The sequence below is a fragment of the Calidris pugnax genome, unplaced genomic scaffold (assembly GCF_001431845.1).
Source record: "Calidris pugnax isolate Ruff unplaced genomic scaffold, ASM143184v1 scaffold314, whole genome shotgun sequence".
Taxonomy (NCBI): Eukaryota; Metazoa; Chordata; class Aves; order Charadriiformes; family Scolopacidae; genus Calidris; species Calidris pugnax.
The window spans coordinates 457,188-483,774 of record NW_015091027.1 but is presented as its reverse complement, the minus strand read 5'-3'; the positions used below and the strand labels follow the sequence as shown (position 1 = coordinate 483,774).

Below are 26,587 nucleotides of genomic sequence, written 5' to 3'. Positions count from 1 at the left end.
GTACCCCCCCCCCCCCCCCGCACTGCCGGAGCGGGGCTGCCCCCGTCTGCCCCCCGATGTGCGGGGCTGAGGGCAATAGGGGTGTCCCCCGGGACAGGGGGTGTCCCCCGGGTGGGCAGCATTGGCAAGTCACGGTCACGGTCATGGCAGCGGGTCACAGGTGTCTCCAGGACCGAGGGGAGGAGGAGGGTGCTGGGGCTGGAGAGGCTGGGCCCGGGCCAGGACCGTCTCTGCCAAAACACTCCTGAGGGGCCGGGGACAGCGGGGCCTTTGTCTGAGCCCCGGGGTGCCCGCTGGGCCGTCCCCGGGCACCCACGGCAGTTCACAGGTGTCCAGGGACCACCATCGCCTTGTTCCCTGACTCCCCTGTGCCGGGTCGAGCAGTCTGTCTAGCTGCTTTTACCAGGCAGGTGGGAACCTGTGTACAGAAAAGCCTGTAAAACCTGCGGTGGGGTGGGCAGCCTGGTCTCGGGTCTCCCAGAAATCTGTGTGAGCGAGTCCTGGCTACAGCCACATAATTTCCCTTGCCCAGAGGATGTTGCATCTCTCCACGGAGGTGACAGGACACCCACATCATTTCCACTGCATCTCAGGGCACATGTGTGTCTGTCCCTGCTCTCTTGGGGTGGCCTTGTCCATTGAGGATTTGGGGCAGGACCCCGGGCAGCTGCTCCCCCCGGGGAGGACGGGGGCTGCGTCCTGGGGGCACAGCACAGTGCCATCGCTCACGGCAGGGAACAGGCACCGTGCTCTCATTACGGGCTTTTAACGAGTTGTTGCTGTGCTCTCTTTATGGGCTGTTTATGAATTGAAACTGTTTAGTTGATGGGCTTTTATGATGCAGATTCTGATGTTATATGTACGTGAGAGGCAGAAATGTCTCCTCTGTTGTTGTTTTCCTCCTCCTGAAGGGATAGATGGGCCGTGTTAAACTTCTGTGTCTTATCATTAATGCATAGTTTTATAGTCAGGGCTTCCTAATTGAGGAGTCTTCTCTAAAGCTAGTGTTGGTGCTTCATGCTGAGGAGCACTGCTCTTGTGGTGGGTGTCTCTCCCGAGGGGTTCTGTGCTGTGAATCTCGTGCCTCTCCCTCGGTGTGTTGTGCCGGGCTGTGAGCTGGATGCTCTGGACAGTGGCTGCTGGTTCATGGTGGAGGTAACCCGGCGTGTTGGGAACTGCCGTGCCAGAGCGCCACGGGGAGAAGTCTGAAATGACACATCTCCAGGCTATTGGATGCTTCTGCTTCCAATGGACTCGTCTGAGTTTCGAGGAGTGATACTGTGGTTCCTGCCTGTGGGTGGGAAGAAATGCAGGTCCCTGGGTTCCCTGGTGGATGGCAGTGTTTCTGTCCGCCTTCTGGAGTCTCTGTCCTGGCTAATAATGCCAAATCTGTGCTGGAAGATAATGGACCTCCTTTGTCTCAGTCTGAGCATGAAGGAGAGGGGAGAAACAAGTCACCTCTTTCAGCTCATCCAGGCACTTCCATCTTTTGGGTTGGAATGTGCGTGCTTTGGACACTCCCCAATGAACAGGGATATGAGGTAGAAATGGGGTTTTACTAGAAACAACTAACTAAAAATTCCTGAATGAACATAATCGTACAGTGATGGGTACCCTGGAGGGATTTGTATGGTGTGGATTTTCCCCTCCTGCTTGTGGCCCTGGGAGGCCTCAGTATAAATCCATAAAGAAACTGTCTGGCACTGCCAGAGGCAGGGACTGTGGGTTTTGCTGCTTGGTCTCTTCCCCGATCCTTGGTGTCACATCCGTGCTGGAAGTTCTAACCACACTTGACCATTTTTAAAGGAATTCTTCAAGTGTCTGAACATTTATGTTTGAATTTTCTGGGGAGATGCAATGTTTGGTTAAGAGAACTCCTTTGTTCAGTTCATGAGAAGCACAGCACTGCCTCACCCATGTTTCAACAAATCTGGGACAATCGTTTCAGCAGAGTAAAGAGGGGGTTTGTGGTTATTTCCTCCATATGAAGAATAAAAAGAGGAAAGTGTAGCTACTATTGCCTCTTGTGGTGCTTCCTTTTCAGAAAAAGCAAGTTTGAAACATGAGTTTGTAGGTTTTGCATGTCTCGATCGTTCTCATTTCTCAAGGTAAGATTGGAAAAAAAAAAAAGAAAGTTTATTCACTCAACTCTGCCGAGTTCTGTGACAGGATGTGTGCTGCATGGTTTCCTTCGGTGGCCAAAGTTAAAGATAGCAATGTCTCCAAAGAGGAGCATTCCCACGAGCTCAGCTGTGTGCAGCCGGTCTGCACAGCACAAGTTCTGTGACAGGATGTGTGCTGCATGGTTTCCTTCGGTGGCCAAAGTTAAAGATAGCAATGTCTCCAAAGAGGAGCATTCCCACGAGCTCGGCTGTGTGCAGCCCGTCTGCACAGCGCGGCCGGTGAGACAAATGGTCTCACACCAGAGGACAGTGTGGCTTTGCCCCGTTCCTCCTTGTAAGGAGGGGCCAAGGTGGAGATGACATGTTGACAGAGAAGGGCCATAGTCCTTGTTGTGGAACAGGAGTGCCTGTTGTCTTGCTGACAAATCAGCGTGGCTTTAGAAAGAGCAGAAGGAATGGTAAGAGTCTAGACAGGAAACACTGACAGCATGGGTCAGGATTTCAGCAAGAGCGAGGTAAGACTTGTCGAGGAAATATTGCTGTAGAAGAGCTCAATATCCTCATTAAGGCCAACCCCTCCCTGGGAAAATACTAAGAGAAATTACATTAACTGTTCTGCCAACTTTCATGTTAAACAAATATTCCAGGTGAGCAATAAATCAAGGAAATGAATTTGCATCTCTTGCCGTGATACTTGGTCATCTTTTCCTACCCTCTAAAAAGGCACCGTCGCACCAGGAGACCCACTTGGGCTGAAGATTTAGAGCAAGGGAGGGAGGAGATGGAAAGAAAGGTCACCAGGAGTCCCCCCCAGTACGGAACAGCTGGGCAGGTGTTTCCAGTGCGGTGGAGATGGAGCACCACCAACCCTCTCTAGCCTTTGAGGCACAGGAGGAACCCAAACTGCAGCTTCATAGGAAACGTCCCATCTTTTAGCAGCAGATTTGTTAGCTTGGTGCTTTTTATAAATCTCTAAATATTTTTAAGTAGACTTGGATAATATTTACGTAGTAAAGTGAAAGACATTTTTGCTTGTAGTAATGCAAAGAGTAAATCTTACCACAGCTGTCATCTTAGTGGAACAGTCAACTGCACCTAAAAATGCCTTTCCTGGTACGTAATTGATTGAAGAATTACACTGGAGAAGTGATTGGTGGTTACGTGTTGTTCTGGAAGGACATCTGTACACCAGTTCACAGAAGTTCCTCCTCAAACAGGTACAGCAAAGTCCTTTATGGTTTTGAAAATGGGTTAGAGAGGATACATGTGGAGTGTGCGGCTGATACCCTTCCAGTCAGACAGGATTCAGGCTCCTTGAGGAGAGGACTGGCGATCCCCAGTGTGGGCACTCGAGAGAAGTATCCCTTGTTGGAAGGATGGGTGCAAAGTGTTCCTCTGAGATGGAAATAACTGTCTGCATGAGTACGAGAAGGTGAAGAACGGGGTGCGGGAGCATGTTGGCAGGAGAGGAAATGAGTGTTGAAGTAGGTGGAATGACAAGTGAGTCAGCTGCGGTTGGAAGGAAGATTGACCTGTGGTGGTACAGAATCACACACACCGTGTGAACCCTTGTACTTGTGAGGGCTCACTGCGCTGTGCGTGCCGGTTTGGACCCTTTTCCAGGGTGGGTGCCCTCTCACCAGAGAGTAGGGCCAGTAGAGACTAGTGTGAACGGTCAGAGATGTAAGAAATATGGTCCATGAGGAAAGAGTGAATATTGGCTGTTCCTTAGTTGAAGGAGAAGGGAGGGGAGTGCGACAGCACACTCTGAAAATCTAAAAAAATTGCAGCTGGATGGAGGGGGAGTAAACTGTCCACTTCTCCTGGGGATGAGAGGTAGGGCTCCAAAGCCAGCGAAGGGGATCTGTGGGACACCAGGGATGCGGATCCCATCCCACCCTGGGACCCGGGGATGAAGGAGACTGTGGGAGGCTGTAGGCACCTCTGGTGAACAGGCTTCCGCCTGAGTGGCGAGTGACTGGTGCGGCTGACCTCATCTATTAATTGTAATCGATTATAGCAATGGTTAATTTAATGGGTTTGTGTATTTAATGCTTTAGCAATGTGCATCTTTTGACTCAGGCGTGCAGACAGGCAATAGAAGATTGAAACTCGTTGCTGCTGGCTGATGCTCTAGGTTTAGTATGGTTTTGGTCAAACCTTTACATTTCTAGTAAAATGGCTAAAAGCTGGGGTGGCTGCAGGCACAGGACAAATCCAGAGAGCGTTAGCAGTGCCTTACCTGTCTGGTGCTGGGCTTTTCCTGACTCTGTTTCCACTCTTGGGGATTAAGTTGAAGTAGGTGAATACAAGCAAATGGTTGCACTGGGTGTCCTCTCCCTGGGTTTCACTGGTAGAAAGCTGTGTGCAAATTTGGGCGATATCAGAGGAATTTTACTGTTTTTCATATTGTACAGAGTGATGGATGCTCTTTGGTATCGCGTGTGATGCTGTGGGGGATGCAAGAGGGGTGGTCAGAGCCGAAACGGAGCCCCACGGCCAGTGCTGGCCATCCCAGGGGCACTGCTGGTCCCTGTGGTGCTGGGATGGTTCTGAGATGATGAATCCAACCCTCCTCGGTGTGGGAAGGGTTTCTGCACGTTCCTTCTTAGTGTCTGTCTGCAGCCTGAGCTGGTCAAATGCTGATGAGCTTGTTTTTACGAAATTAGTTTGTTTTGTGGTGGAATAGGCTACAGCCTAAACATTCCCATCTCTTTTCTTTTTTTGGTTTCCATTGAGGACTCTATTTTTGACCTCACTTGAGTGGGCTCGGGAAAGCGACGTGGGCAAAGACGGGTGGTGGTTGGGGTGAGGTGTTCGGTGCGGGCGGCTGGAGCTGTATTTCTGTGGGTGAGCCCAGGGTCCGTGGACACGGCGAGGTCTGTGAGGGCAGGAGAAGCTGCTCTTGCTGGGTGAGTCCCTGCTGCCGGGGAGGGGGTGTCCTGAGAGCTCATCCCGGCCCCGGGGAGCTGCTGTGACACCCTTCAGGGGTTTTCAAGCTCTCGCACGCTGTGAAACGTGCACGAAATTCCTACTGTGGATTTGGGGCGGAGAGGGGATGATGACTCACATCTTCCTAGTTGCTTCTGATGCTTGGTAATTAAAGTCAGCCTTTAATGAGACAAGATAAATATAGTGGATGCAGTTGTTTTTTTTCTCCTTGGAAATGCAATCTCGCCCGGTGTTACGCCCTGGAATGACTGATAAGAAGCGTATTTTCAGCGGTGACGTGTAGCACACCCAGACAGCAGCCTCGGCCGGGGGCAGGAAGCACCTGAGAACAAGAAATCCTGTAAGTTACTGAAAAATTTATTGCGAACTACTGTGCTAGAGAACCGTGCTTGTTATATTGCTATGAAGTTTCTCCAAAGGGGGTGGAGAAAAAGCTACGAAAAATAGCATATCTTAGGAAAACTGCGTATAAATATCTTCAAACATCTTAAGTGGAAAGCAGCTGAGTATCTGGGTTTGGGTTTTGCTGTCACTTTTGCCTTTCTTTAATTGCTATCAATTAAACCTCCATCATTTTGTACTGAAATGTACAAGTGAGCTCTCACGGGTTGTTTCCATCTCGACCTGAGGGTGGGTCGCATCTTGCTGCCCACGTGGGTGCAGGAAGGTACCTGATGGTGCCTCCAACCTCCATCATTTTGTACTGAAATGTACAAGTGAGCTCTCACGGGTCGTTTCCATCTCGACCTGAGGGTGGGTCGCATCTTGCTGCCCGTGTGGGTGCAGGAAGGTACCTGATAGTGCCTCCGCAGCGTGGTGGGACCCAGCATTTATCTCGACTGCTGTGATACCTGCAAACTGCCTTGTCCTTGCTGGAATTTTGCCTTCTGCTAATTAGGTCAGGCTGAGTACGGTTTTCTTCCCTGGGCGAGATAAGGTCTGAATGTGTCCGTCCCGAGAAGGGGCGTTGGGTGCTGGGGGGGACTGGAGGTGGCTGGTGTGTTATCCCATTAAGGACATACCCTTCAAGATTGGTGTTTCTCAGAAGGAAAAAGGTTCTTCCCCAGCAGCAGCCTTTGTAGGGGGAAGATTTGGGGCAGGGTTGTCTCTTGCATGTTCTCATTCCTGCTTCGTTGCACTCGTCCCTTTCATTGGATTTGGGATTAACGAGTCCACTGCCCCCTTTGAGGGTTTCTGGTGAGGCGTGAAATGCGGCGTGGGGCAGCCAGCACGGGCACAGGGTCAGTGCCAGGGAGGGACCTGCGGAGGGATGGCCATGGGGAGTGTGCTGTGCTTCCAGCCACCCCCGGGCTGTTTGTACAGGGGGGGATCCCACAAAACAGAGTCTCTTCTGGACATCATTGATTGGATCTGTACTGACACATGGGGAGAGAAAGGGGGTTTTTGCCAGAAGAGAAAAGAGAACTGAAAGTTCTCTTAAACTTAAGGAGAAAGGAAAGCTATTTGCATTAAGTTCCAACTTCCAGCGTGAAGGCTGCCTTTCACTTTTCCATTGCACTGAACAGCGAGGCGGTGCCTTCCGACCCTGATGGTTGAGTTTGTTGTGATAGGAAGCACTTTGTTAATCAAGACAAACAGCCCTCCTCTCCTCCTCTGATGAATTTTTCCCGCAATGAAGGGAAGAATAAGGCACTGTACCTGAAATCAGCTCCCAAACCGGGGATAGTGGAGGGAGGGAGAGGAGAAGGTGGGGGGAAAGCTGTCAGAGTTCTCAGAGAGTTGAAAGTTGTGCTCTTTTGGTGCCGTTTCTCTAAGAAGCTGCCTCTCAGACTTTGCACTTTTCTCAGAAATCCCTCCCATTTTCGCTGCCTTCAGACGATGATTCACTCCTTTGTCTTTTGCTTCCAAGTGCTTTTGGGGAGGCTGCTTTCTGAGCGCCGCCGAGACCAGCCGTGCCCTGATGTTTCTGTGGCCTGTGTCCTACGAGAGTCTCCAGACCTCCGTCCAGATGTCACGGTGTCACATCCCGCTGACCAGGGCCCCTCTGGAGCAGTGACAAGTGTGGAGCAACGATGTGCGGGAGCTTGGGGCCGGAGATGAGCGAGCTGCGTGGCTGGAAATGACAGCGATAGAGAAGTGATTTGCCGCACTGTGTGCTTTGGTGGCTCAATGCAGGGAAGGAAGCAGCTCTTCCCTCCTGCGCTCGGGCCAAGGAGGTACTGACACTGTACGTTCTGCAGCCTCCTGCTGCCGGGGAGTGCTCCCGAGCCAGGCACAGACCCGTGATGGGAAGAGTCATCCACATCTGCAATTTGTTATTGTTTACAGTCGATATAGAAGAGTTGCTTGCAAAATCCAATGCTTTATAAAGGCAATTTGGACCGTGGACTTCTGTTTGGTTGTTGTTCAATCAGAGGTTTTGGCGGATGTTGCATATGCAAATTGTTTATAAAGTGATCTGCAAAGAACCACTTTGTTACATGCCTTTGTTTCACCTCTCTTGTTTTTATAAGGTCCTTAAGAGCTCTCTAAGAACACAGTGAGTGCTGTTGGCCTCGTGTCAGGCCTCCAGCCGTGATGTGCTCGGCCTGGGTGTAATGCTGGGCTGGGCTGGCTTTGTGCGGCCAGGCCACCAGCCAGGGCTGGGCTGGAGAGGCTGCATGGAGCCATGAGGGCCAGAGCTGGTTGGAGAGGCTGCATATGGGGTCACCAGAGCTGGAGCTGGTCTGGAGAGGCTGCATGGAGCCATGAGGGCCAGAGCTGGTTGGAGAGGCTGCATATGGGGTCACCAGAGCTTGAGCTGGTCTGGAGAGGCTGCGTGGGGCCACCAGAGCCGGTCTGGAGAGGCTGCATGGCGCCACCAGAGCTGGAGCTGGTCTGGAGAGGCTGTGTGGGGCCACCAGAGCTGGTCTGGAGAGGCTGCATGGTGGAGCTGGCCAGTTCTGCAGTTTGGCAGCAGGAGACTCCTGATTTTGACACCCTCTTTCTGTGCGTCCTTGAAGAAGGTCCCTCTGTGCTGACCTGCTTTGTTAGATGCTCTGATTCCTGCTGATGGAAGGTGATGCTGTATGAGAGAGATACATGTGAGACAGTAGTTGGAATGTGAAGCTTTCCATTTGAAACCCTCTGGTAAATTTGGTGTCCTCTCGGCTGTTTGTTGATTTCTCTGGCCTTTCACAGACAATCGGGGCACACTTTGCTCCAAGGTTTGCTCTGTGCTCTCCTGTCTGCAGCAGGCTCTGGCTCTTTCTAGAGAGCTCTTTCAGCTCTCTGAGTGTCTGTGGTGCCTTGGCAGCGTGTTGTTCCTTAAAAGCAGAGCTTGTAAATCTGTGGTAAGAAATGACGCCAGGCCAGTGGCAGAGGGATCTGCCCCGTGCAGCGCCGCAGACCCGCGCTCAGCAGCCCAGTTCCAAACTGGAGACCTGAACTGGAATCACGGGCTGCCACTTCCCACTGAAGGGGCATTTTCTGAAATAGCATTTTCTTCCTTCTGACTGCTGTGTTTCTTTAGCCAGTGTTTCTGTTCCCCTTTCCAGGGTTCCAGCAGGTTTCCCAGTTGTCGTCCTATGAGGTTGTAACCCCGCAGAGGTTGGGAAGAGAACGGCGAGAGGCTTCCAGTGTCTCCTCAGTGCAGGTACTGGGCAGTCCTAGAAACCCCTTCAGCTTCGTGTCTACTTCCTAATGAGGAGTCACCCCAGACTGACCCCAGGTTCTCACAAGGTGCTGTCAGACTCCTCGAGCCCCAGTGCCCCCCTCACACGCGGCGTTACCCCCAGCACTGCCTTTACCCAAGGTGCTGTAGCTGCCTCCCTGCTCCGGAGGTTACGAGTTGTGCGATGGATGTTTGATCTGGGTGTAAAAGTTGTGTAATGAGAGTTGTGAAGCGCTGGAGTGAGTTTTGGAGAGGTGGTGGAATCACTGTCCTGGGCAGGGGCTGGATCAGCCAACCTCCAGCCGACCACAGCGGTATTTCCAGCCTGTGCTGTTCTGCTGCAGCCACATAGCTAAGGACTGCATGCTTCATGGTATTTGGATTAGACCAACTGTGTGTAGTCACAAATCTTATAATCATTGGCAGAATTTAATATTAACAACAATGCCTTGCAGTTTATTGCGCTCATTGACTAGTTCTCCTGCTGTGTTATTTAATGTAGGGGTCAGGGGACTGAGTTTATCCACTAAATATTTAAGGACCCGGTTGCTGTGTGCAGCACTGGACTAACACAGGGCTGTGGAGGCACTGGCTTGCTGTGGATCCTCAGTAATAAACTGTAGTGCCCTTTCCCAGCTGTAACTAAGAGTTTTTCTGTGGAAGTCTTACAAACAAATAATAAGAAAACCACAAAGCTATTTTGAAACAGCTTCCTTCATGTGACTTTTCCCCAGTTACACGGGAAGGAATGCCAGGTTCCGGAGGTAGGGACAGCTATAAAACAGGTCCCAGGCTCACCCACACGTGGTTATTCCTGCTCTGGGGCAGCCGGCAGGACCGAAGGCTCAGCAGGGGCTCGGATCCCAGCAGGAAAGGGCACAGCCTTGTCCCCAGTGACGGAGGTGACAGGAGTGGTTTGAGTGCTGCAGTCAGATGGTGATGGAGCTCTCAGAGACTGCTTTCTGCTGAACTTTTGTTGATGTCAAAGAACATTTTATTCATGAGCATAAGTAAAATGCAACTTTTTTCTATTCAGGACAAGGTGTCGTATGCTATTGAGATAGAGGGAAAAGAATACACGATTCATCTAGAAAAGAACAAGTAAGTGATGAATTTCTCTATTAAATTCCATCTGTTGTGTCTGACTAATGAGCTGGCAGGTTGCACATGAGTTCTGATTCCTGAGGCTCTTTATGAGAAGCGCGGTACGTGCTGGTGCTCAGAACCCGCAGAGTGAGACGGGGAGGGTGGGCTGAGTGAGAGCCAGAGCTCTCTGAACCCTGTGCCCCTGGTCCCCCCCTCGGAGAGGAGGCAGCGCTGGGCTCAACGGGGACCTGGGCAACCCTTGACATGACTCTCTCCTTCACATCTGAAAATAAACAAACTGAACTATATTTCGAGTAAATATTTTCACTTTCTTCTGGGTTTTGTTTATTGTTTCAGGGTTTTTTTTCCTGTCTCAGTAGCAGGAGAATACTGATAAATGAGGAAGCTGACTTTATATCCAAGGCCTTCATGTTCATAACTTACAGACAATACAGATGTTTTGTTTCAAATATGGAGTTTAATTTTTTTAAGTGCTACTTGCAGTAGCAGCATGGGACCATTTATTGGGCTATTGCTTCTTAAAAGTGCCCTCATGGCAGACAAAAGAGACAGAACTGTTTCAATGTATGAGCCCTGGGGATCTCTGGCTGCCACTTGCTGAGCCCGTGGCCCTCACGGACATGGAATTCAGCCACGCTGCATCCAGGGATGTGCCCGTGGGGGCCAGCAGTCCTGGAGACTTCCCAGTGCAGAGCTGGGGAGCAGAAGGCATGTGCAGCAGACAGAGTGCTGTAATTCATTTATTTATTTATTTATTTATGCACAAAAGCAATCTTTTAGCACAATTCAATGGGTTTTGGTGCCTGTTATACTTATCCAGGGTCTGGTGATTGATTTGATTTCATTAATGGTTCTGCCATTCTGGTATCTTGGATTTGGCTGTGGAAATGCACGATTTTGTTGTTAGTTTGGGGGGAGGTTTCCTTTTGAATGTTTTTCTTGTTTAATTGCAGTTTATGTATTTGTGCCAGTTTTGATTAGGATCACCTGGCTGCCCTGCTGTAGCGTCATGGTCACTTCATGGAATTCCTCTTGTATTCTCTTTCCCTACAGGGAACTGCTGCCCAAAGACTTCACAGTTTATACCTACGATAAGGAGGGGAAGTTGCAATCTGAAGTGCCAGATATCCAGGTAGGATTTCTTTCTTTTTATACCCTTTTTGGCAGAACCTGCAGGCTGAGGGAGTCGTGTGTTACAAAATTATAGTGGTATTTTTCCCTGGGTCGCTTTCTAATGCCGGGGTCACACTGCACTTCCTGCGGAGAAGCCTTGATTGAGCTTGTAACAGACCCGTATTTTGTTACGTGGAGGTGACTGCTCTCTAATTAAAAGCTACTCTCTCTCTTAAAAGGAAATGCTCTTCTCTGCTGCCCAGTATCTTGTTATCTGAGAGGGGTGCCTTGATATCACTGCGGTGTCGCTGCTGGACACGGGTCTGGCTTCTCTTGGGGACCAGGACGTGGAGCAGAACGATGGAATATAGAGCTATTACTTTTACCCACAATGGTCTTCCAGATTGCTCCACAAGTGAAAACGAACTGTCAGCTGCTGACCCATCTTTTTGGTTGTGCGAGGCTGGCTGTCAGTGACTCTGAGAATTTTGAACGGTTTACAGGGTATATGTTAGTCCAGAAATTTGGAAACTCCTATAAAGGGTGGATGAGATCAAGTCTGGAGGAGCTTTGAGAAGAATGTTATCTGTGTAGCATCAGAGTTACTTCACTGAAAAAGCAGTTGCAGCCCTCTTTTTCTGTCCAAACAGCCTGCCTGGTAGATTGCCTTTGAAAATCTAATTGCTTCTGTAGAGTAAGAGTAAAAAGCAGCTCCTGTGGTACAAAAAGCATGAGCGTATTTCTAATGGCTCCCTCTCCTGATGTATCAGCGTTGTTCCCTTGAAAGGGAAGTGTTAGTCATACATGATTCATAGGATCTTGTTTTTGAGAGGAGAGCACCTGAGTCAAGTGTGTATTTACTTCCCAGTTAAAAGTGATTGACCAAGAGGAAAAATGCTTTTTCTGCACCAGGTGGTGAAAGCCACGGTGACCCTGCAGGATTAGCACATGCCTTCAGTGCTTTCTGTGCTCCTTGCTGAGACAGCAGCCGACACCATCTACCTGACCCCTGTTGTACCATTCAGTGGTACAGGGCTGGCACAGCCCTGACGCGATGGGAGATCACACGTGTGCAATATCTGTGTAACACGCCCTTCTTTTCCTGCACAGGATCACTGCCACTACCAGGGACATGTGGAGGGGACCCTGGACTCTGTGGTTGCTCTCAGCACTTGCTCGGGGCTCAGGTAGCACAGCTCCTCCTGTGTTTTCCCTCTGTCACCCCCATCTCAGGGCTCAACCTGACACAAGATCCTTGTCCTCCTTTAACCACTGCTCAGCCAGGCAGGAATTCACTGCCTGGGGCCCAGCTGCAGTAGTGTGGGCCTTTGTGCAGTCTTCCTGTGGTTAATAAATATTTGAAACACTGTTAAATAAGTTGCAATTTATTATCAGATTATAGTAAGTTGTTCTTTGATACAAATTTTGGTTTATTTTCTAATTTGGGTAGATGGTCACCGAAAAGCACGAAAAGTACCAAAAAAACATTGGCCCTAAAGCTTGGCACTTCAAATTTGATTGGAAATTTTTTGTGCTTTGGGCTGATTTCTGTATCTTTTGGGTCTTTGATTTTTTTCAGTGCCATGCCCAGCACCAGAGGGGCAATAGTAATTGAACTGAAGCCTTTCTGCATAAGGCCTGTGACAGAATTCCTTGGGCATTGCAGGCTCTCACCAAAGCATTTAATTTGCTGTATTTGTGAAGGCCCTGCCTGGGGAGAGGCTGCTTTCAGCCTTGAAATGAATCCCGCTGGTTTGCAGGGACAGGGAGATAGACATGCCTGTCGTTATCAAAGAATAATTGTTCCTTTGTTTTACTGTAAAAGTCTGTGTAACTCTCCTCTGGGCTTAATGCAAGAATTTCTCACACACTGCTGTGCTCTAGGGGTATGGTGACCATTGGGAACATCACGTATGGAATTGAGCCCATGGATCCTTCTTCTGGCTCTGAACACCTTTTATATCGCTTGGATAACGTGAAGAGGGAGCCCACAACGTGTGGGGTGACCACTGAGGACCATGATGGGGGACACACGGAAGGAGATCACCACCCCAGTATGACCCAGCTGCTGCGGGTAAGAGCTCTGCTGGTTCCTCCACAGGCCCCTGGGACGCGGTTGGCGAGTGCTCAGCTGAGGGCATGGAAGCAGCTTATCAGATTTCCTGGGGTTTAACACATACCTAAAGGCTTCTGATTCAGAGGGCTTTCTGCTCTGCGGAAAAACTCAGCTGCTCCAACAAAGCAGCTGGAATTTTCTGCTGCCTCCACACCCAGCAGTGAGCTGAGGGGGGCTGAGATTTTTCATGGCAGAGCTGGTTTGGGGATTTTAGGGGCAGGAGCACTGCCCTCCTTGGAGACACTCATTAACAAAGTATTGCATCAGCAGCCAGGAGTGGTGTTTATTCCATTCTCCCCACCATCAGAGCAGCAGTTTGGGGTGAAGGTCCCCGGTATTGTTTAAGGACTGGCTGTACAGGAACAAGATTGCAGTGAAAGCAGGAGAACGAACAACACCGAGTTTCGCTTCAAGGTTGTTGGTGTTTGCTCCTTAGGATCTTTCTGCTCCTTTGTAAAAGTGTGCACTGCCTTTGCAAAGAAAACCCTGTGAAAAGGTCCCTTGCTTTCGAAACACAGAAAATCTTACTTTAAATTTTAGTGTGAAACACTAACAGAGAAATTGTCATTTTTTTGGATCATACTCCTTGGGTTTGGCTGGTTTTCACCGCAGCACAGCGTGCCTTGGGTGTGTCTCAAACCACGAGTTGTATCAACTGAAATAGGACAATGTCAGGAGTTTTTTTTGTTTACACTTGAATTAATAAATTCAAAGTTGTCTAAAACTTTTTTTCCACAGAGAAAGAGAGCAGTCCTGCACCAAACGAGATACGTGGAGCTGTTCATAGTGGTGGATAAGGAGAAGGTAGGGGCTGTGCGTCGCTTTCCCCTCCTTCTCCCCGGGAGACGGCCTGGAAAGCCCTTAGTCTTGGTTACTCCCACAAGGATTGTTAAAGACACCGAGGCTGTAGCCAAGGCTACGCAAATATTCTAACCTAAAAGTGAATAAGCATGTTCTGTGCAGCACTCTCAGGAAAGGACTGAACTGTCAGACACTGGGGTTTCTGTCAGCGAGGGATCTAATAATGGAAGGAGAACACGTGGCACAAACTGCCTGTGCTGTTTGCTCTTGCATGTCGAGGGGCTGGGCAATAGCAAGGGAGATGCTGCTCTCTGCTTAACGCCTTCTTGTCAGCCAGGCAAAAATGTCTTAAAATGTTTTGCTCCTTTTTCTACCTCCTGTCTTTATCCCGTCTTGACGGAGTGTCTTTGTCTCACAGTTTGAGGATTTTGGGAAGAGCGAAACAGAAGTGAGAGAGCACATGGTGCAGTTGGCCAACGCCCTGGACAGCGTAAGTCCGAGCTGCCGGGGGGAACGGTGTGTGTGGAGCTTTGCCTCGGTTTTCTGGGGAGAACTTACACTTTGGAGTCTCTTCTCTTAACCCTCCGATGGGAATGAACTCGGGGTTTTTATCAGGGCAGGAACTAAACCTGTTCCCTCGGCCACCGTGCTGGTGACGCTGTGCTGAGGGAGTGCCTGAGGAGCTGCACCGGGATGGCCTTTGGTGAACACATCACCATGAAGGCTTTTCCACCTCTAATCTGCAGCCATCATACTTGAGAATTAATTTAGGGAACTCTTCCCACCCGCGTTACATCCAGTGAGTGACAGGACAGATTGTTGCAATTACTGTGATTCTTGTGTATGTGTAAAGGTGAGAGAAAAAGCACGTCTTTCAGCTTGACTGTTTCAGATGATGCTGTTTGTCAGGACTGAGACTCCTTTTTGTTTCCTTTTTGTTTCTTTTTTTGAATCCTCTTATAGTATGGCCAGTGCAGCAGTTAAGCATTGATCCTTTAGCTAATGAGAGTCTAAATCACAGGGAAAACGTATTCTGGTGATTGGAATTGTGTACTGACTTAAAAAAAGAACAAACGCAGGCAGAAAAAAGTAGATTCTTGCAATAGGATACGTAACACCAGACTGCTTGTTCTTATCTGAGCTTCTTCAGAAATATTTCTCCTTTTTTCTTTTTCCTTCCCCAGATGTACATCATGTTGAACATCCGCATTGTGCTGGTTGGTCTAGAGATCTGGAAGTACGAAAACATCATTAGCACAGACGGAGGGGCTGGTGATGTGCTGGCAAATTTTGTACAGTGGAGAGAGAAGAATCTTGTTCTGCGCCGGAGACACGACAGCGCCCAGCTCGTTCTGTGAGTTGCAGCTCCTTCCCTTTGACTCTTAAGAAGCTTTTCTATTCCTGGCTGTGCTGGGGGATCCAGAGCAGCCCCTGTGTTTCAGCAGAGAATGCCCTGCAGTTTGCTGTGGTTTAGGTGCTTGGGAAAACACACCAAGTCGACTTAAGCATTTTTAAGGTTTCTGTGGTGCTCGAATTCATTGTCCTCTCTGACAGCAGTATTGCTAAATAACAATTTTTTTCTTGTCCCACATATCCTGCAGTGTTATATGCTGTATTGTATAAAGCTTCCGTTCAGATAATCCTTGGCCAGGCTCTACACTGCTTAGACTTGTCATCTAGGGCTTTTTCTCCTTGAAAGTGAGCAGAAACCTGGTGCAGAGCGTTGCACTGTAACAGAGAAGTTCTTTCTGCAGTTGGTGTCCAGAAGCTGGCTCCCTGGTCTGAGCTGTGGCACGTGACATTAATCTCTCTTTCCCCACAGCCTTAAACCAGCGCTTCCTGCGCTGCTGTCCCGCTGCCAGGACGCCCGGCCCCGCTCCCTTCCTGCTCCGCAGATAGCGCAGACCCAGGGCACAGGAAGGGAAAGGGCAGAGGGAGAGCAGCACAGGGAGCTGTGGCACGTGACATTAATCTCTCTTTCCCCACAGCCTCAAACCAGTGCTTCCTGCGCTGCTGTCCCGCTGCCAGGACGCCCGGCCCCGCTCCCTTCCTGCTCCGCAGATAGCGCAGACCCAGGGATCGCTGCCCAGGGCACGGGAAGGGAAAGGGCAGAGGGAGAGCAACACAGGAGCCAGGAGCTCCTCATCATCCCTTTGGGTGATGAGGGTGAAATGGCTGAAAAAATACTCATTTTCACAATTCTTTTGTATGAAGTAAAATGTGGTGCCTTGTGCTGTTGCACTCCAGCTTTAAGAACTGTGTAGAAACACAATCAGTAATGAGAAGGAAATGGACAGGGAAAGAAAGGTAGGGAGTCTGGCAATAGGAGAAATGCAGGTAGTGGCCAATTAAAACAGTTTATTTTAAGGGTGGACCATTTAGCTTCTTATATTTAGAGGGAAGATGTGGAAGAGGCCGACTTTCTCTGCAAACACTTGTCTTTAAAAAAATGAAAGAACCATGAACAGAAAGATAAAGCTGAACTGGTCCATTCCTGCCCTCAGTGCTCCTTTGCCAGCATTGGAAAGCAGGAAAAGCGGTATTTTGTGCCCCCCAGGCAGAAGCAATGGAGGGGGCTATTGGCAATGGGTCTGTACGTCGGGGTGATCCCCTCTCCTTTCTCTCTTGCAATGGCAGGAAGAAGAGCTTTGGTGGCACAGCTGGAATGGCCTATGTTGGAACAGTGTGCTCCAAGAGCCACGCAGGAGGCATTAATGTGGTGAGACACCTTCAGTGACACCATGAACGGGATCAAGGGGGGAGTCCTGCACTCTAGGAGTCTCCCTGGAGGTGCACAGTCTTTAATACCAAGGCTGCAGTGGCTTACTGGGGGCTTTTATGTGGTCCCCAACCATTTCTGGCACTTCCATGATATCTTCCTGCAGACTTCCCTGCAGTCTCTCCTCCCTCTCCTCGACGTGCAGCACCATTGGCAAAGGGACGGGATTTCTCCGCTCATGTTTTAAGCACCCCCGGCCCTAGCAGTGTGTGGGGCTGTGGGTCTCCTCAGATCTCTCTCTAGTGTTTGCCCGACCCACAGCCGTGCCCTCCAGGAGCAGAGCCACTGACTGCCCTCTGAAATCACAGAGTGGTAACGATCTGGGAGAACTGGCAATCCCAGCACTGGTTTTCTGGGACTGGTGACAGAAGTGCTAGAATCAGAGTTTGCATATTCAAGGAGATTCGGGCTGGTGTGGAGAGCTCTGGTTTTTGTGTTGATGTTACAGCTGCACTGGGGAGCAGAGATTGGTGGGTCATGTCCCAAACATCTAAGGGCTCTTATCACCAAGCAAATGACATGCCCTTGGCTGGGAGACAGGCACAGCTGGTCTGAGAGTCCTGCTAATGTGGGGACAGAGCGACAGAAGTGTCTTTCTGGCAATAACTAAAGACCGACTTTCTCAATGTAAGCTGTCTGTTAATTTTCTTCTGTTTTGTTCTTGTGCAGTTTGGAAGAATCAGCATACAGATGTTTGCATCGATTATGGCTCATGAACTGGGACACAACCTGGGGATGAACCACGACGACGAGCGTGTCTGTCACTGTGGAGCCAGCAGCTGCATTATGAGCTCTGGAGCATCGTAAGTAGCGGAGAAAAGAGAGCATTTCCCAGGGTCAGACTCCCCACCAAGCACTTAGTTTTCACAGGTTGCTTTCTTCTTCAAAGTGCTCTTGCAAGGAGTTGTGTCACGCTTGCAGCTCGTGGGGAAAGCAAACGTTACCCTTGTTCTGCAAACAGAGGGGAAGTTTCTGGGTTGGCTCAGCGTAAAGATGCGCTTCTGTTCCCTATTGCAGGGGATCGAGGAACTTCAGCAGCTGCAGCGCAGAGGACTTTGAGAAGCTTACCCTTAACAAAGGTGGGAGCTGCCTGCTCAACGTTCCCAGGCCCGACGAGACCTACAGCGTCCCGTACTGTGGGAACAGGCTGGTGGATGCTGGGGAGGAGTGTGACTGTGGCTCACCAAAGGTCAGTGTGGCTTCCAGTACTGCCAGGGAGCCCTGCGTGCCCTCGCTGGGGAGGGCACCGTGTGTGGCAGAGGGTGGGATGGGGGTTTCTGGACATTCACAGCGTGTCTGTTTTCAGGAATGCGAGAGCGATCCCTGCTGCGAGCCGGGGACCTGCAGGCTCCGACCCGGCGCTGAGTGTGCTTATGGGGACTGCTGTAAGAACTGCCGGGTAAGAGACCTGTGACTTGGATGTGGCTGAGAAAAGGAGAGCGTTGGTGTAGCCAGTGCATCCGCGAGGGTGAATTGTCATGCAGGTGCACCCGGGCTTCAGATCAGCGCGCTTTTCTGTGTGGGTCGGGGCAGTGTTTGTCTCTGCTGTAAGGTCTCTATTTGCTGACGAGGTTTCCCCCTTCTCCCTGTCTCTCTTCAGCTCCTTCCTGGAGGAACGGAGTGTCGGGCCAGTAACAACGAGTGTGACCTCCCCGAGTACTGCAACGGCACCTCCCAGTTCTGCCAGCCCGACTTCACCGTCCAGAACGGCCACCCCTGCCACAAGGAGGAAGCCTATTGCTACAACGGCGTCTGCCAGTACTACGACGCGCAGTGTCAGGACATCTTTGGCTCGAGTAAGGAGGAGCACAGCACTGCCGTTTTTCTAAAAGACGTAGCTAAAAGAACATACTAACTGTATTTAAAATATATTTACTTGTTTTCCTGTAACAAAGACCAGCTGGCTTTGGCAAAGGATTTGAAACAGCAGTATTTATGGCTAAGCCTTCACACGTTTTCCTTTGTTACTACTACTGATTCAAGCAGTAATTTTCTTGCACTGATCATTCCTGCTATGGTGGGGCTTCTGGTGTATCGGGCTGTAAAGAAGCCATGAAGAAATATCTAATGGTGTAATTGACTCAATGTTAAGTGACTATTTTTCTCTCTTTTTAAACTTGGAATCTTGTAGTGCTGACATTTCCACTTCTTTATGGTCTTGATCTAGCTCTTAAGCTCCCTGTGCTGTGTGGAGAACCCCAGGTTTGCAGGATGACAGGGCTGGGTAAAGGAGATGTGATAATGTGAGATGTTTTTGGCCCTATTTAACGTGGTTCCTCTCTCTGGGGCTGGGCTGTTGTTTGCAGAGGCCAAAGCAGCGCCCAACATTTGTTTTAATGAAGTGAATTCCAAGGGTGACAGATTTGGCAACTGTGGTTTCCATGGCCATGACTACAAGAAATGTTCCAGCTGGTGAGTTGAGCCCTGTGCATCAAAAAGTTCCTAAATATGTCATTGAGAATCCTCGTTTGGGTGCTGTAATAACGTTTTGGGGTGTTTTAAGAAGTTGCATTGGGGAGAGCCAAGTTATCCCATAGTCTAATCTTATTGACATGGACAATAGTCTTTTTCTCAGAGTGAATTGAGGTGTCACTCCAGTATCCATATGTTGATGTTGCAGGAATGCCATGTGTGGGAAGCTGCAGTGTGAAAATGTGAAAGCGATGCCTGTGTTTGGAATTAAGCCCGCGATTATCCAGACTCCCATCAGAAACACCACGTGCTGGGGTGTGGATTTCCAGCTGGGCTCTGATGTCCCAGACCCAGGGATGGTGAATGAAGGCACCAAGTGTGGTAACGGAAAGGTAATTGGCAATTAAAAAGAGATTTCTTAAAGTAATAATTCGGGGGGGGTACATGCTGCGTTGTTTCATGAATTTTTGGTGCCTGTATTTAATGCAGACTGAGCCCCTTGGTTCCCCACACTCCATGTACTGCAGCGTGTGCAGGAAAGTGTAACGAGCCTTTCATTTATAGATGAAGCAAAAGCAATTAAGCCAGTCAGGAGCCAGAACCGTAGCAGGAAGAGCTCACACAAATGCCTTTAAGACAACTTTCAATTGAAATCCAACCCAACTAAAAAGCCTGGAAGCTCAGCCCCAGCAGAGGGAGGTGTGCTCCACGTACCCATGCTGTGCAGTCACTGCTGTTCCCTACATCCAGCCTCAGACAAAAGGCTTCCAGGGGTGGCTCGGGCCCCACACGGAGCCCCTCTGTAGCAGAGCGTGTTCCTCTCCAGCCGGGTTTGTCCCATCGGGGTTTGTGCTGGAGCCGAGAGGGGCTACAGAGCCCGGTGCTGTGGGGGGGGGACGAATGGGTGGGTGAGAGAAATTCTGTCCCTTTCCATTTGTCTGCATCTCTCCCTCTCTCCATCCCCAGATCTGCAGGCACTTCCAGTGTGTGAGTGCCTCCGTGCTCAACTACGACTGCGACGTGGAGCGGCAGTGCCACGGGCACGGGGTGAGCATGGCCACGGCCCCCACGGCGGTGCTGAGGCTGGGGGGGTTCAGCCCACAGACAGCATTTTACAGGGGTTCTGCTGCCATCTTCCTTACGGGAACAGGAGATTTTAAAAGCCAATAACTGCAAATATATGAGTGGATTTTTTTAATCAGAAGTCCCAGTTTGAGCCAGGCACACTGTAATTGTGCTTGATCAGCAGATTCTATGTACTAGTCTTCTGTGCACCTAGGAAATCTTTTGCCCTTCTCTGTCTAAGGCTGTAAATAATGTGGAATAACGCTAGATGCAGTGATTAAAAAAAAATTCTGTGGGGGTGTTGAGGATGGGTTTTGCTATAATAAGCTGCTTTTTGGTAGTGCTAATGAGAAAAGTGCCTTTAACAGTCAGCAAAAATTGGACAAAAGTTATCCAAGTTGAGAAAATTCTAAAATGGTGGATAGTAACTTAATTTTTCTGTTTTGTTTAACTGTAAAACTCTCTATAAAATGTCTCTGGGCAAGAGAGTCGATAACAGCATTGAAAAAGTCTTTGACAAAAGCTCATGAGATGATATTATTCGTCAGGCAAGAAGAATTCCCAATTCCAGAACTATTAATGTAATCTGAAACTGTATCTTCCCCAAAAAAAAGAAAAAAAAAAAAAGGCAAAAGCCCCGCTCTTTAGGCCGCTGGGATATGGAACAGTGAATGTTTGGAAGCTCATCCTGAGCCGTGCTGTGCTTCCAGTCACGGGAGATCTCTGGACGCCCGGCCAAGGGCTGTGCAGAACTGACATGGGAGTTACAGTTTGGGGGGCTGAGGGATGTGGGAGGGACAGGAGGAACAGTCACGGCTGTGCCTGCTGCTTTTAAATGTATGGAAATTTAATTTACTAAACAGACCTGTGTGTGCTGTTGGTTCCAGGTGTGCAATAACAACAAGAACTGTCACTGTGAAGCAGGCTGGGCCCCCCCTCACTGTGACACCAAGGGCTACGGAGGCAGCGTGGACAGTGGCCCCGCGTATAACGGCAAGTGGTTGGGGGGCTGCCCCGGGGGGTCTGAGCTCAGGGGGGGCTGGGCTGAGCCCCCACTTGCTCTGAAGAGGGTGACTGGTGGTGCTGGGGAGCTGGTGGCGGCTCGACACCGGGGAAGGCACTAGGTCAGTGTTTGGTGAGGTGAGGTACTGTGTGCTGGGCAAATACACAGGTCTGTGAATGTGAGGAGTGGAAATGGGAGCCTGGCACAGGGAGCACATCTGTGCACCTGAGACAGTGAGCTGGAAGGGGCTCTGCTCACCAACAGCGTGAAGGTGAAATAGGAAGCCACGTCCAAGCTACAATAGGAGAAAACCTGTGTAGTGCCTGTGTGGGGTATATAAAGATGGGATGTAGAACCCTCTGGGAGCTGCAGGAATGATCTGGAAGGTGGTTTTCCTTGCGATGAAGTGGGTTTGGGGGAGGCTGGGCACTCGGTTGGTGCAATAACAGCCTGGAGGGTCACAGCAGGGCACGGACAGAGGCCTCAAATCACCAGACAAAAGCAGGAAAGGCTTGTTCTGTACAGCCTGCAGTGGAGGAAAATGCTGCATGTACAAATACAGAGATTGTTAAGAACCTGAGTTCTTTGCCTACAGCAAACGGTGGTAGGAGAAGGGGAAGATTTAGACCAAAGGCAGAAGCTCTGTTTTCCTCTCTCTCAGTTGAGCTCACAAGATCTTCCCAGGAAATGTAGTGGAAGAAAAATTAGGTATTGATTTTAGTGCTGTTACAGCTCCGGGTGTCGTGGCACACACAGTTCTTTCATCTTTGACCAGACGATCCCTGTGAAAAGATAATCGGGAAATAATGTATTTGGGCGTGTATCTTGCAGTCTTACTGGATTCTTTAGTTTTTTCTTCTGTGAAAAACAGAAAATAGCTGTAGAACCAATCCTACCAAAGAGGCCCTGCTGGAGTGTGTCAGGTGGGGCTGAGCCCATCTAATGTTTCTTTCTTCTTCACTGTTTTGTCCCCATCAGACAAAGACACCTCGCTGAGAGATGGGCTGCTGGTGTTTTTTTTCCTGATCCTCCCACTCCTTGTAGCTGCTGCTCTGGCATTTGCAAGAAGAGAGCGGCTGAAGCGATGCTACCGACGGTGGATGTCCCGCTGCCATTCGTAAGTGTCTCCTTTTCACCTCCCCTCAGCCCTCTCAAAGAGGTCCCGAGAGGTTGGTTTGCAGGAGGCAGTGCCAAAGCGTGGGGGCTGGTCCAGTCCCAAACCACTCATTGCCCTGGGTAATGGCAGAAAAGGGAAATTCATCTTAAATTGAGGGAGCAGAGAACTTACTTTCTACCGTTATGTTTGTTGTCCTGCCTTGGTGATGGGTTTTTTATTTTTGGGTCCCATCTTTGATATGAAGTGGCCAAATGAAGCTGTCACAGTCCTGACCTTTCAGAAAGAGGGCTCTGTTGTTTATTAGCCAGGTGGTAAATGCTGTCCTCCTGACGTTTGATGTGTGCTACGGTGGTATGAATCCATCTGGGGGGTTTGAAGAGCTTGGGTTGGTGGCCTGGTGGTCGTTGTGTGAAGGGGATCTGCTCAGACAGCCCTTCCCAACTGTGTTTCAGGTCACCACCTCCTCGGACAGACGCCGAACCGAGGGCCTGCCCGCCCCGGGGCTTTGCGCACGGCGTGCCTTACGCTCCCAGGGGCCCTCCCATGGTAGGAACCACCTGCTTCTCACTGCTTTATTTGCTGTCTGATACTCTAAAGTTGTTGATGAAGGCAGTTTATATTATTTTGCCCTAATAAAAGCTTCAGAGTTACTTTGGGTTTTCTCTGTGCAAAGAGGCAGAGAGAAGAATTCTTTCCTACGGTGTGTGTTTTGGGAACTCCTCAGTTTCCCGTTGTTTCAGCGGTTTTACAGGCTGTGCTTGGCTCAGCGAGCAGTTTCCCTGCTTTGCTGCCCCTTCCCCTTATGCTGGACTCCCCGCCCCACACGAGGGGGGAGCCATCCTTACCAGCCCCCCAGCCCCACCAGTCACCTCTCTGAGTGCAGTAACTGCCCTTGCAGAGCAAATTGAATGCTTGCTGGGGTCAGCCTTTCTGGGTTTCCCAAAACATGGTACTTTTCTGTCTCCTGTTCTTCCTTTCTACTGAGTTTCTCAGCAGGAAAGAGCAGGAAAGTGGTTGGTTTGCAAGTAATCATAAATGGCACTTAACTAATGCAATAAATAGTTTGATTCCCGAAGTGTAAATTTGTGACCATTCTCATGATGGTTTTTTTGTAGGATATGGAGCAAAATGCTTATCCTGTTCCATCTTACCCCCTGAACCAGCACCCCCAGTACCACCACTCCTACTACCCGTCCCCCCAGTACCAGGCGCCGCAGAAGATGCCGACGAGGTTGGTTGAGTTATTGCAGATAATTCTTGGGCTGGTGTGTGTGGATTCTCCCCGGGAGGGTCAGGGTGTTCCAGCAGGGACTGTGCACACGTGGGTCTGGCCCCTTGACCAGAGCCCTTTCTCCTCCATCTCACGCCGTGGGCTGCAGTGCTGTTCCTCACAGCACTCGTTTACACGCTGTCGTGGCCACGTGTTGATTAACAGGTTTCAGAACACTTTCCCAGGGCTGGATTAGCCCTGTGAACAGGTGAATAAAATGCTGCCCAAAATAGGCAGTTTAAAAAGAAATTACTCAAAGCTCTGTCATTTCGCTGATTCGGGAAGGTTATTGCCAAGCGCAGGATCATTTCTCATTAACTTTGAACAGAAAGTTTTCCTTTATTTTTCATTTCACTTTTTAATTGTATTTCCAAGAGGTAGTGCCTGTGCTGTAATGTTTTTTTTTTTCTGGCGGATCCAGAAGGTGCAGGGGTCGAGAGGGAGCCCTTTGAAACAGCTTGTGTTGGTGGGAAGCCCGGGGGGGTCTTTGTGTTATTTTGGGGAGATGGTTTGCTACCAACCTGGGCTTTAGGGCGATGGAGAGCAGGGTCTGACCACGGTGTGTTCTGTGGGGGACAAGCAGTGGGGCTGGGGGGTCTCTGCAGGGGCTGTGGGGCCAGTGCCAGGTGAGAGGGACAGGGGCTGTGGTGTGGGTGTCCTCACCCGGGCTGACGGCAGCTTCTCTGTCCCCTGGCAGGCCGCCGCCTCCGCAGCAGAAGTGTGCACCTCAGGGACCTCCGTCACAGCAGAAATGTTTACTTCAGGGACAGTATTTCCCCTCCCGACCGGCACCTTTGCCCCCCAAATAGCGCCCGGCTGCTTCGGGGCCCTGACGTGAGCCGAGCTGTTCCCGGAGCCAGAGCCGAAATCCCAGTTTCCCTTCTCGCTCCGAGCGGCCCGTGGAGATCCCGGGGAGTCTTCCTCCTGCAGCACGGGGCAGGCAAACACAATAGTGAAACGAGGAATGTAAAACTTTAAACTAAATACCTCTACCAAAGCTACAGGACCTGAAACCATCCGACCCGCTCCGAGACCCGTCGGCAGTGGCTCTGACCCGCGGCCGGAGTAGTCCTTAGAGCTCAGCACTTGGGAGTTGCTTCTGGTTTCCCTGTCCTGCCATGAGCCCTAACAATGACATGGTCTGATTTGTTCTCGTCTTCCTAAACGTACAGTGAGGATTTGGAGTAACCCACGCCCTCTTCAAAACAAGGAAATCCGGCCAATTAATTTAAAATTATTTTGCATGGACTGGGAAATGTTTTCCATTTACACATTAATGGCACAAGCGAGGTGAGGTATCGGCGTACTTCTTCAGAGGAAGATAAATATATTGTAAACATGTTTATGCATGTGTATATGTCTATTGGTGTGTAATAATGCACTTAAATTCTTACTTCCATGCTGACTGACACTAAGCTGTGCTATATGGGCACTAAGTTTAATGGTTTTAAATTAGTAATTGTGAGTTGCTAAATGAGAGCGCTGTACTAACTTCCACTAATATCATCAACTGCAAGGCCAGGAAGTGCTGGGGAGAGCCCAGCGGAGGCTACGAGGATGATGAGGGACAGGACAAGGCGATCCCAGCGGGTCCCTTCCAGCCCCGGCCAGTCTGTGAGTCTGAATGGAGTGAAATAAAGGTACGAAAAGGCACGGCCATATCTTGGTTTAAAGTAATGGGGTGCTCTTAGGTTTAGGTGATTAACAGTCCCTGCAGAACACTAAGAAGCAAAAAAATGTGTCTCTGCCTGGACCATCTGGGCTCCTCTGAGCACTTTAAACAGGAACCTCTTGCCTAATGCAAACTTTTCCCCTAATCCTCAACTTTTCCGTGTCAGTCAGGATGCTCGTGGCTGCCTGGCGCTGGAGGGGACTCCCACCCCAGTCTGCCCCAGTGCTAAACTGGAGCTCAGACCCCTGAGCTGGCCGAGGGGACACCCGTTACCCGTGACACCGCTGTGCTGCGGGCACAGACAGAAGTCTGTTGCACAAACTTCCTAAAAGTGAAATAAGTGCTGAAAAGAGTGCTTGGCTTTTTCACTTTGTGCTCGCCGCCCAGTACAAACTCAAATCTGTAAAATTCCCCCTAATATTGCCAAAAAAAGTATCTTTTCCTCTGTATATACTTATATAAATATATATATATATAGTGTTTGCATTTGCAGTAATAAAATACTTGAACTCCTGTGGTTTCCCATAAACTTAGACTAAGATTTATAACACTATTAAAATATGTAAAGTGTCAGCTAGAATATCACCAGATGTGTTTATGGGGGTCTCCTCTTTGTTCCCAGATGTTCACTTCCTAATTTCTGTTGCATTCTGCTCCCTTCGGGCTGTCTGTCTGTCTGTCTGCAGCCCGGGCAGGTGGGAGGAGGGAATCCAGGGAATGAAGTCAGCGGGAGGGAGACGTCCTTCGTTGTATTTGAAGCTGTTTTGTGTGAACTAAAACTATGCTGAAAATGGTGCCTTTTAGTAGATAAGAGTTTTTCTATCCCAGCGTGGCCGTTAGCAGTGGTGCAGGGCAGCGAACACGCTGTTTTTAGAAGTGATCCTATGGAGAGGAAATAGCTCAAATTGTACACGTGTTGAATACGAAGATGACTACTGACTTTTCTTTTCTAAAGCGTACGCGTGTCCCTGTCCCCGGGGGGCTCCGCAGGGAGCGGAGGCCGTGTCCCCAGGAGCTCTGCCCCGCTCCCCGCCCCGCGGGGCCTGACCCAAAGGGCTGTTCCCGACCCTTTGTAAGAACCCAACGAGCAATAAAGATGCCGGTTTTGTACAAGGCGCTCCCTCTCTCTCTCTCTCTGTCTCTGCTGGGGCGGGGGGTGTGGCAGGGCTGGGGGGGCTGTTGGGGGCCGTTATGGCCGTTATGGGAGCAATGGGGCTGCACTGGGTGCTGATGCCGCTGCTGCTGCTGAGTGAGCCTGGGCCGGGTCTCCCTCATCCCACCAGTCCCCTCGGGGCTGCCCCACACCCCTGGGGCCGGGCTGGGCACCAGCCGGTGTCTCTCCCCTCAGGCTCGTCGGTGCTGGCCCAGGTCACCGTCCCGCTGCAGCTGCCCAAGAACGCCACCGGAGAGGGGGTACCTTGGCCAGGGGGTGGCAGGGGGTCTC

General features: G+C 50.1%; 2 protein-coding genes across 2 annotated transcripts in view; both read left to right on the top strand.

Moving 5' to 3' along the window:
* The window catches only part of LOC106896171 (disintegrin and metalloproteinase domain-containing protein 9-like), a 33,074-nt gene extending 6,816 nt beyond the window's left edge, over positions 1-26,258 (top strand). The window contains exons 2-22 of the mRNA XM_014955943.1: positions 8,573-8,670; positions 9,725-9,789; positions 10,849-10,927; positions 12,019-12,095; positions 12,793-12,982; positions 13,763-13,828; positions 14,244-14,315; positions 15,010-15,179; positions 16,463-16,544; positions 17,274-17,407; positions 17,622-17,793; positions 17,911-18,003; positions 18,205-18,400; positions 18,911-19,016; positions 19,225-19,408; positions 19,983-20,063; positions 20,969-21,074; positions 22,063-22,201; positions 22,654-22,747; positions 23,317-23,432; positions 24,169-26,258. Coding sequence (XP_014811429.1) covers positions 8,573-8,670; positions 9,725-9,789; positions 10,849-10,927; positions 12,019-12,095; positions 12,793-12,982; positions 13,763-13,828; positions 14,244-14,315; positions 15,010-15,179; positions 16,463-16,544; positions 17,274-17,407; positions 17,622-17,793; positions 17,911-18,003; positions 18,205-18,400; positions 18,911-19,016; positions 19,225-19,408; positions 19,983-20,063; positions 20,969-21,074; positions 22,063-22,201; positions 22,654-22,747; positions 23,317-23,432; positions 24,169-24,280 — 2,432 coding nt within the window. The 3' untranslated portion in view covers positions 24,281-26,258. The remainder of the gene's footprint in view (positions 1-8,572; positions 8,671-9,724; positions 9,790-10,848; positions 10,928-12,018; positions 12,096-12,792; positions 12,983-13,762; positions 13,829-14,243; positions 14,316-15,009; positions 15,180-16,462; positions 16,545-17,273; positions 17,408-17,621; positions 17,794-17,910; positions 18,004-18,204; positions 18,401-18,910; positions 19,017-19,224; positions 19,409-19,982; positions 20,064-20,968; positions 21,075-22,062; positions 22,202-22,653; positions 22,748-23,316; positions 23,433-24,168) is intronic.
* Positions 26,259-26,334: 76 nt separating this feature from the next.
* The window catches only part of LOC106896149 (disintegrin and metalloproteinase domain-containing protein 18-like), an 8,530-nt gene continuing 8,277 nt past the window's right edge, over positions 26,335-26,587 (top strand). Inside the window, exons 1-2 of the mRNA XM_014955893.1 lie at positions 26,335-26,392; positions 26,492-26,556. Of these exons, the coding sequence (XP_014811379.1) occupies positions 26,335-26,392; positions 26,492-26,556 (123 nt within the window). The remainder of the gene's footprint in view (positions 26,393-26,491; positions 26,557-26,587) is intronic.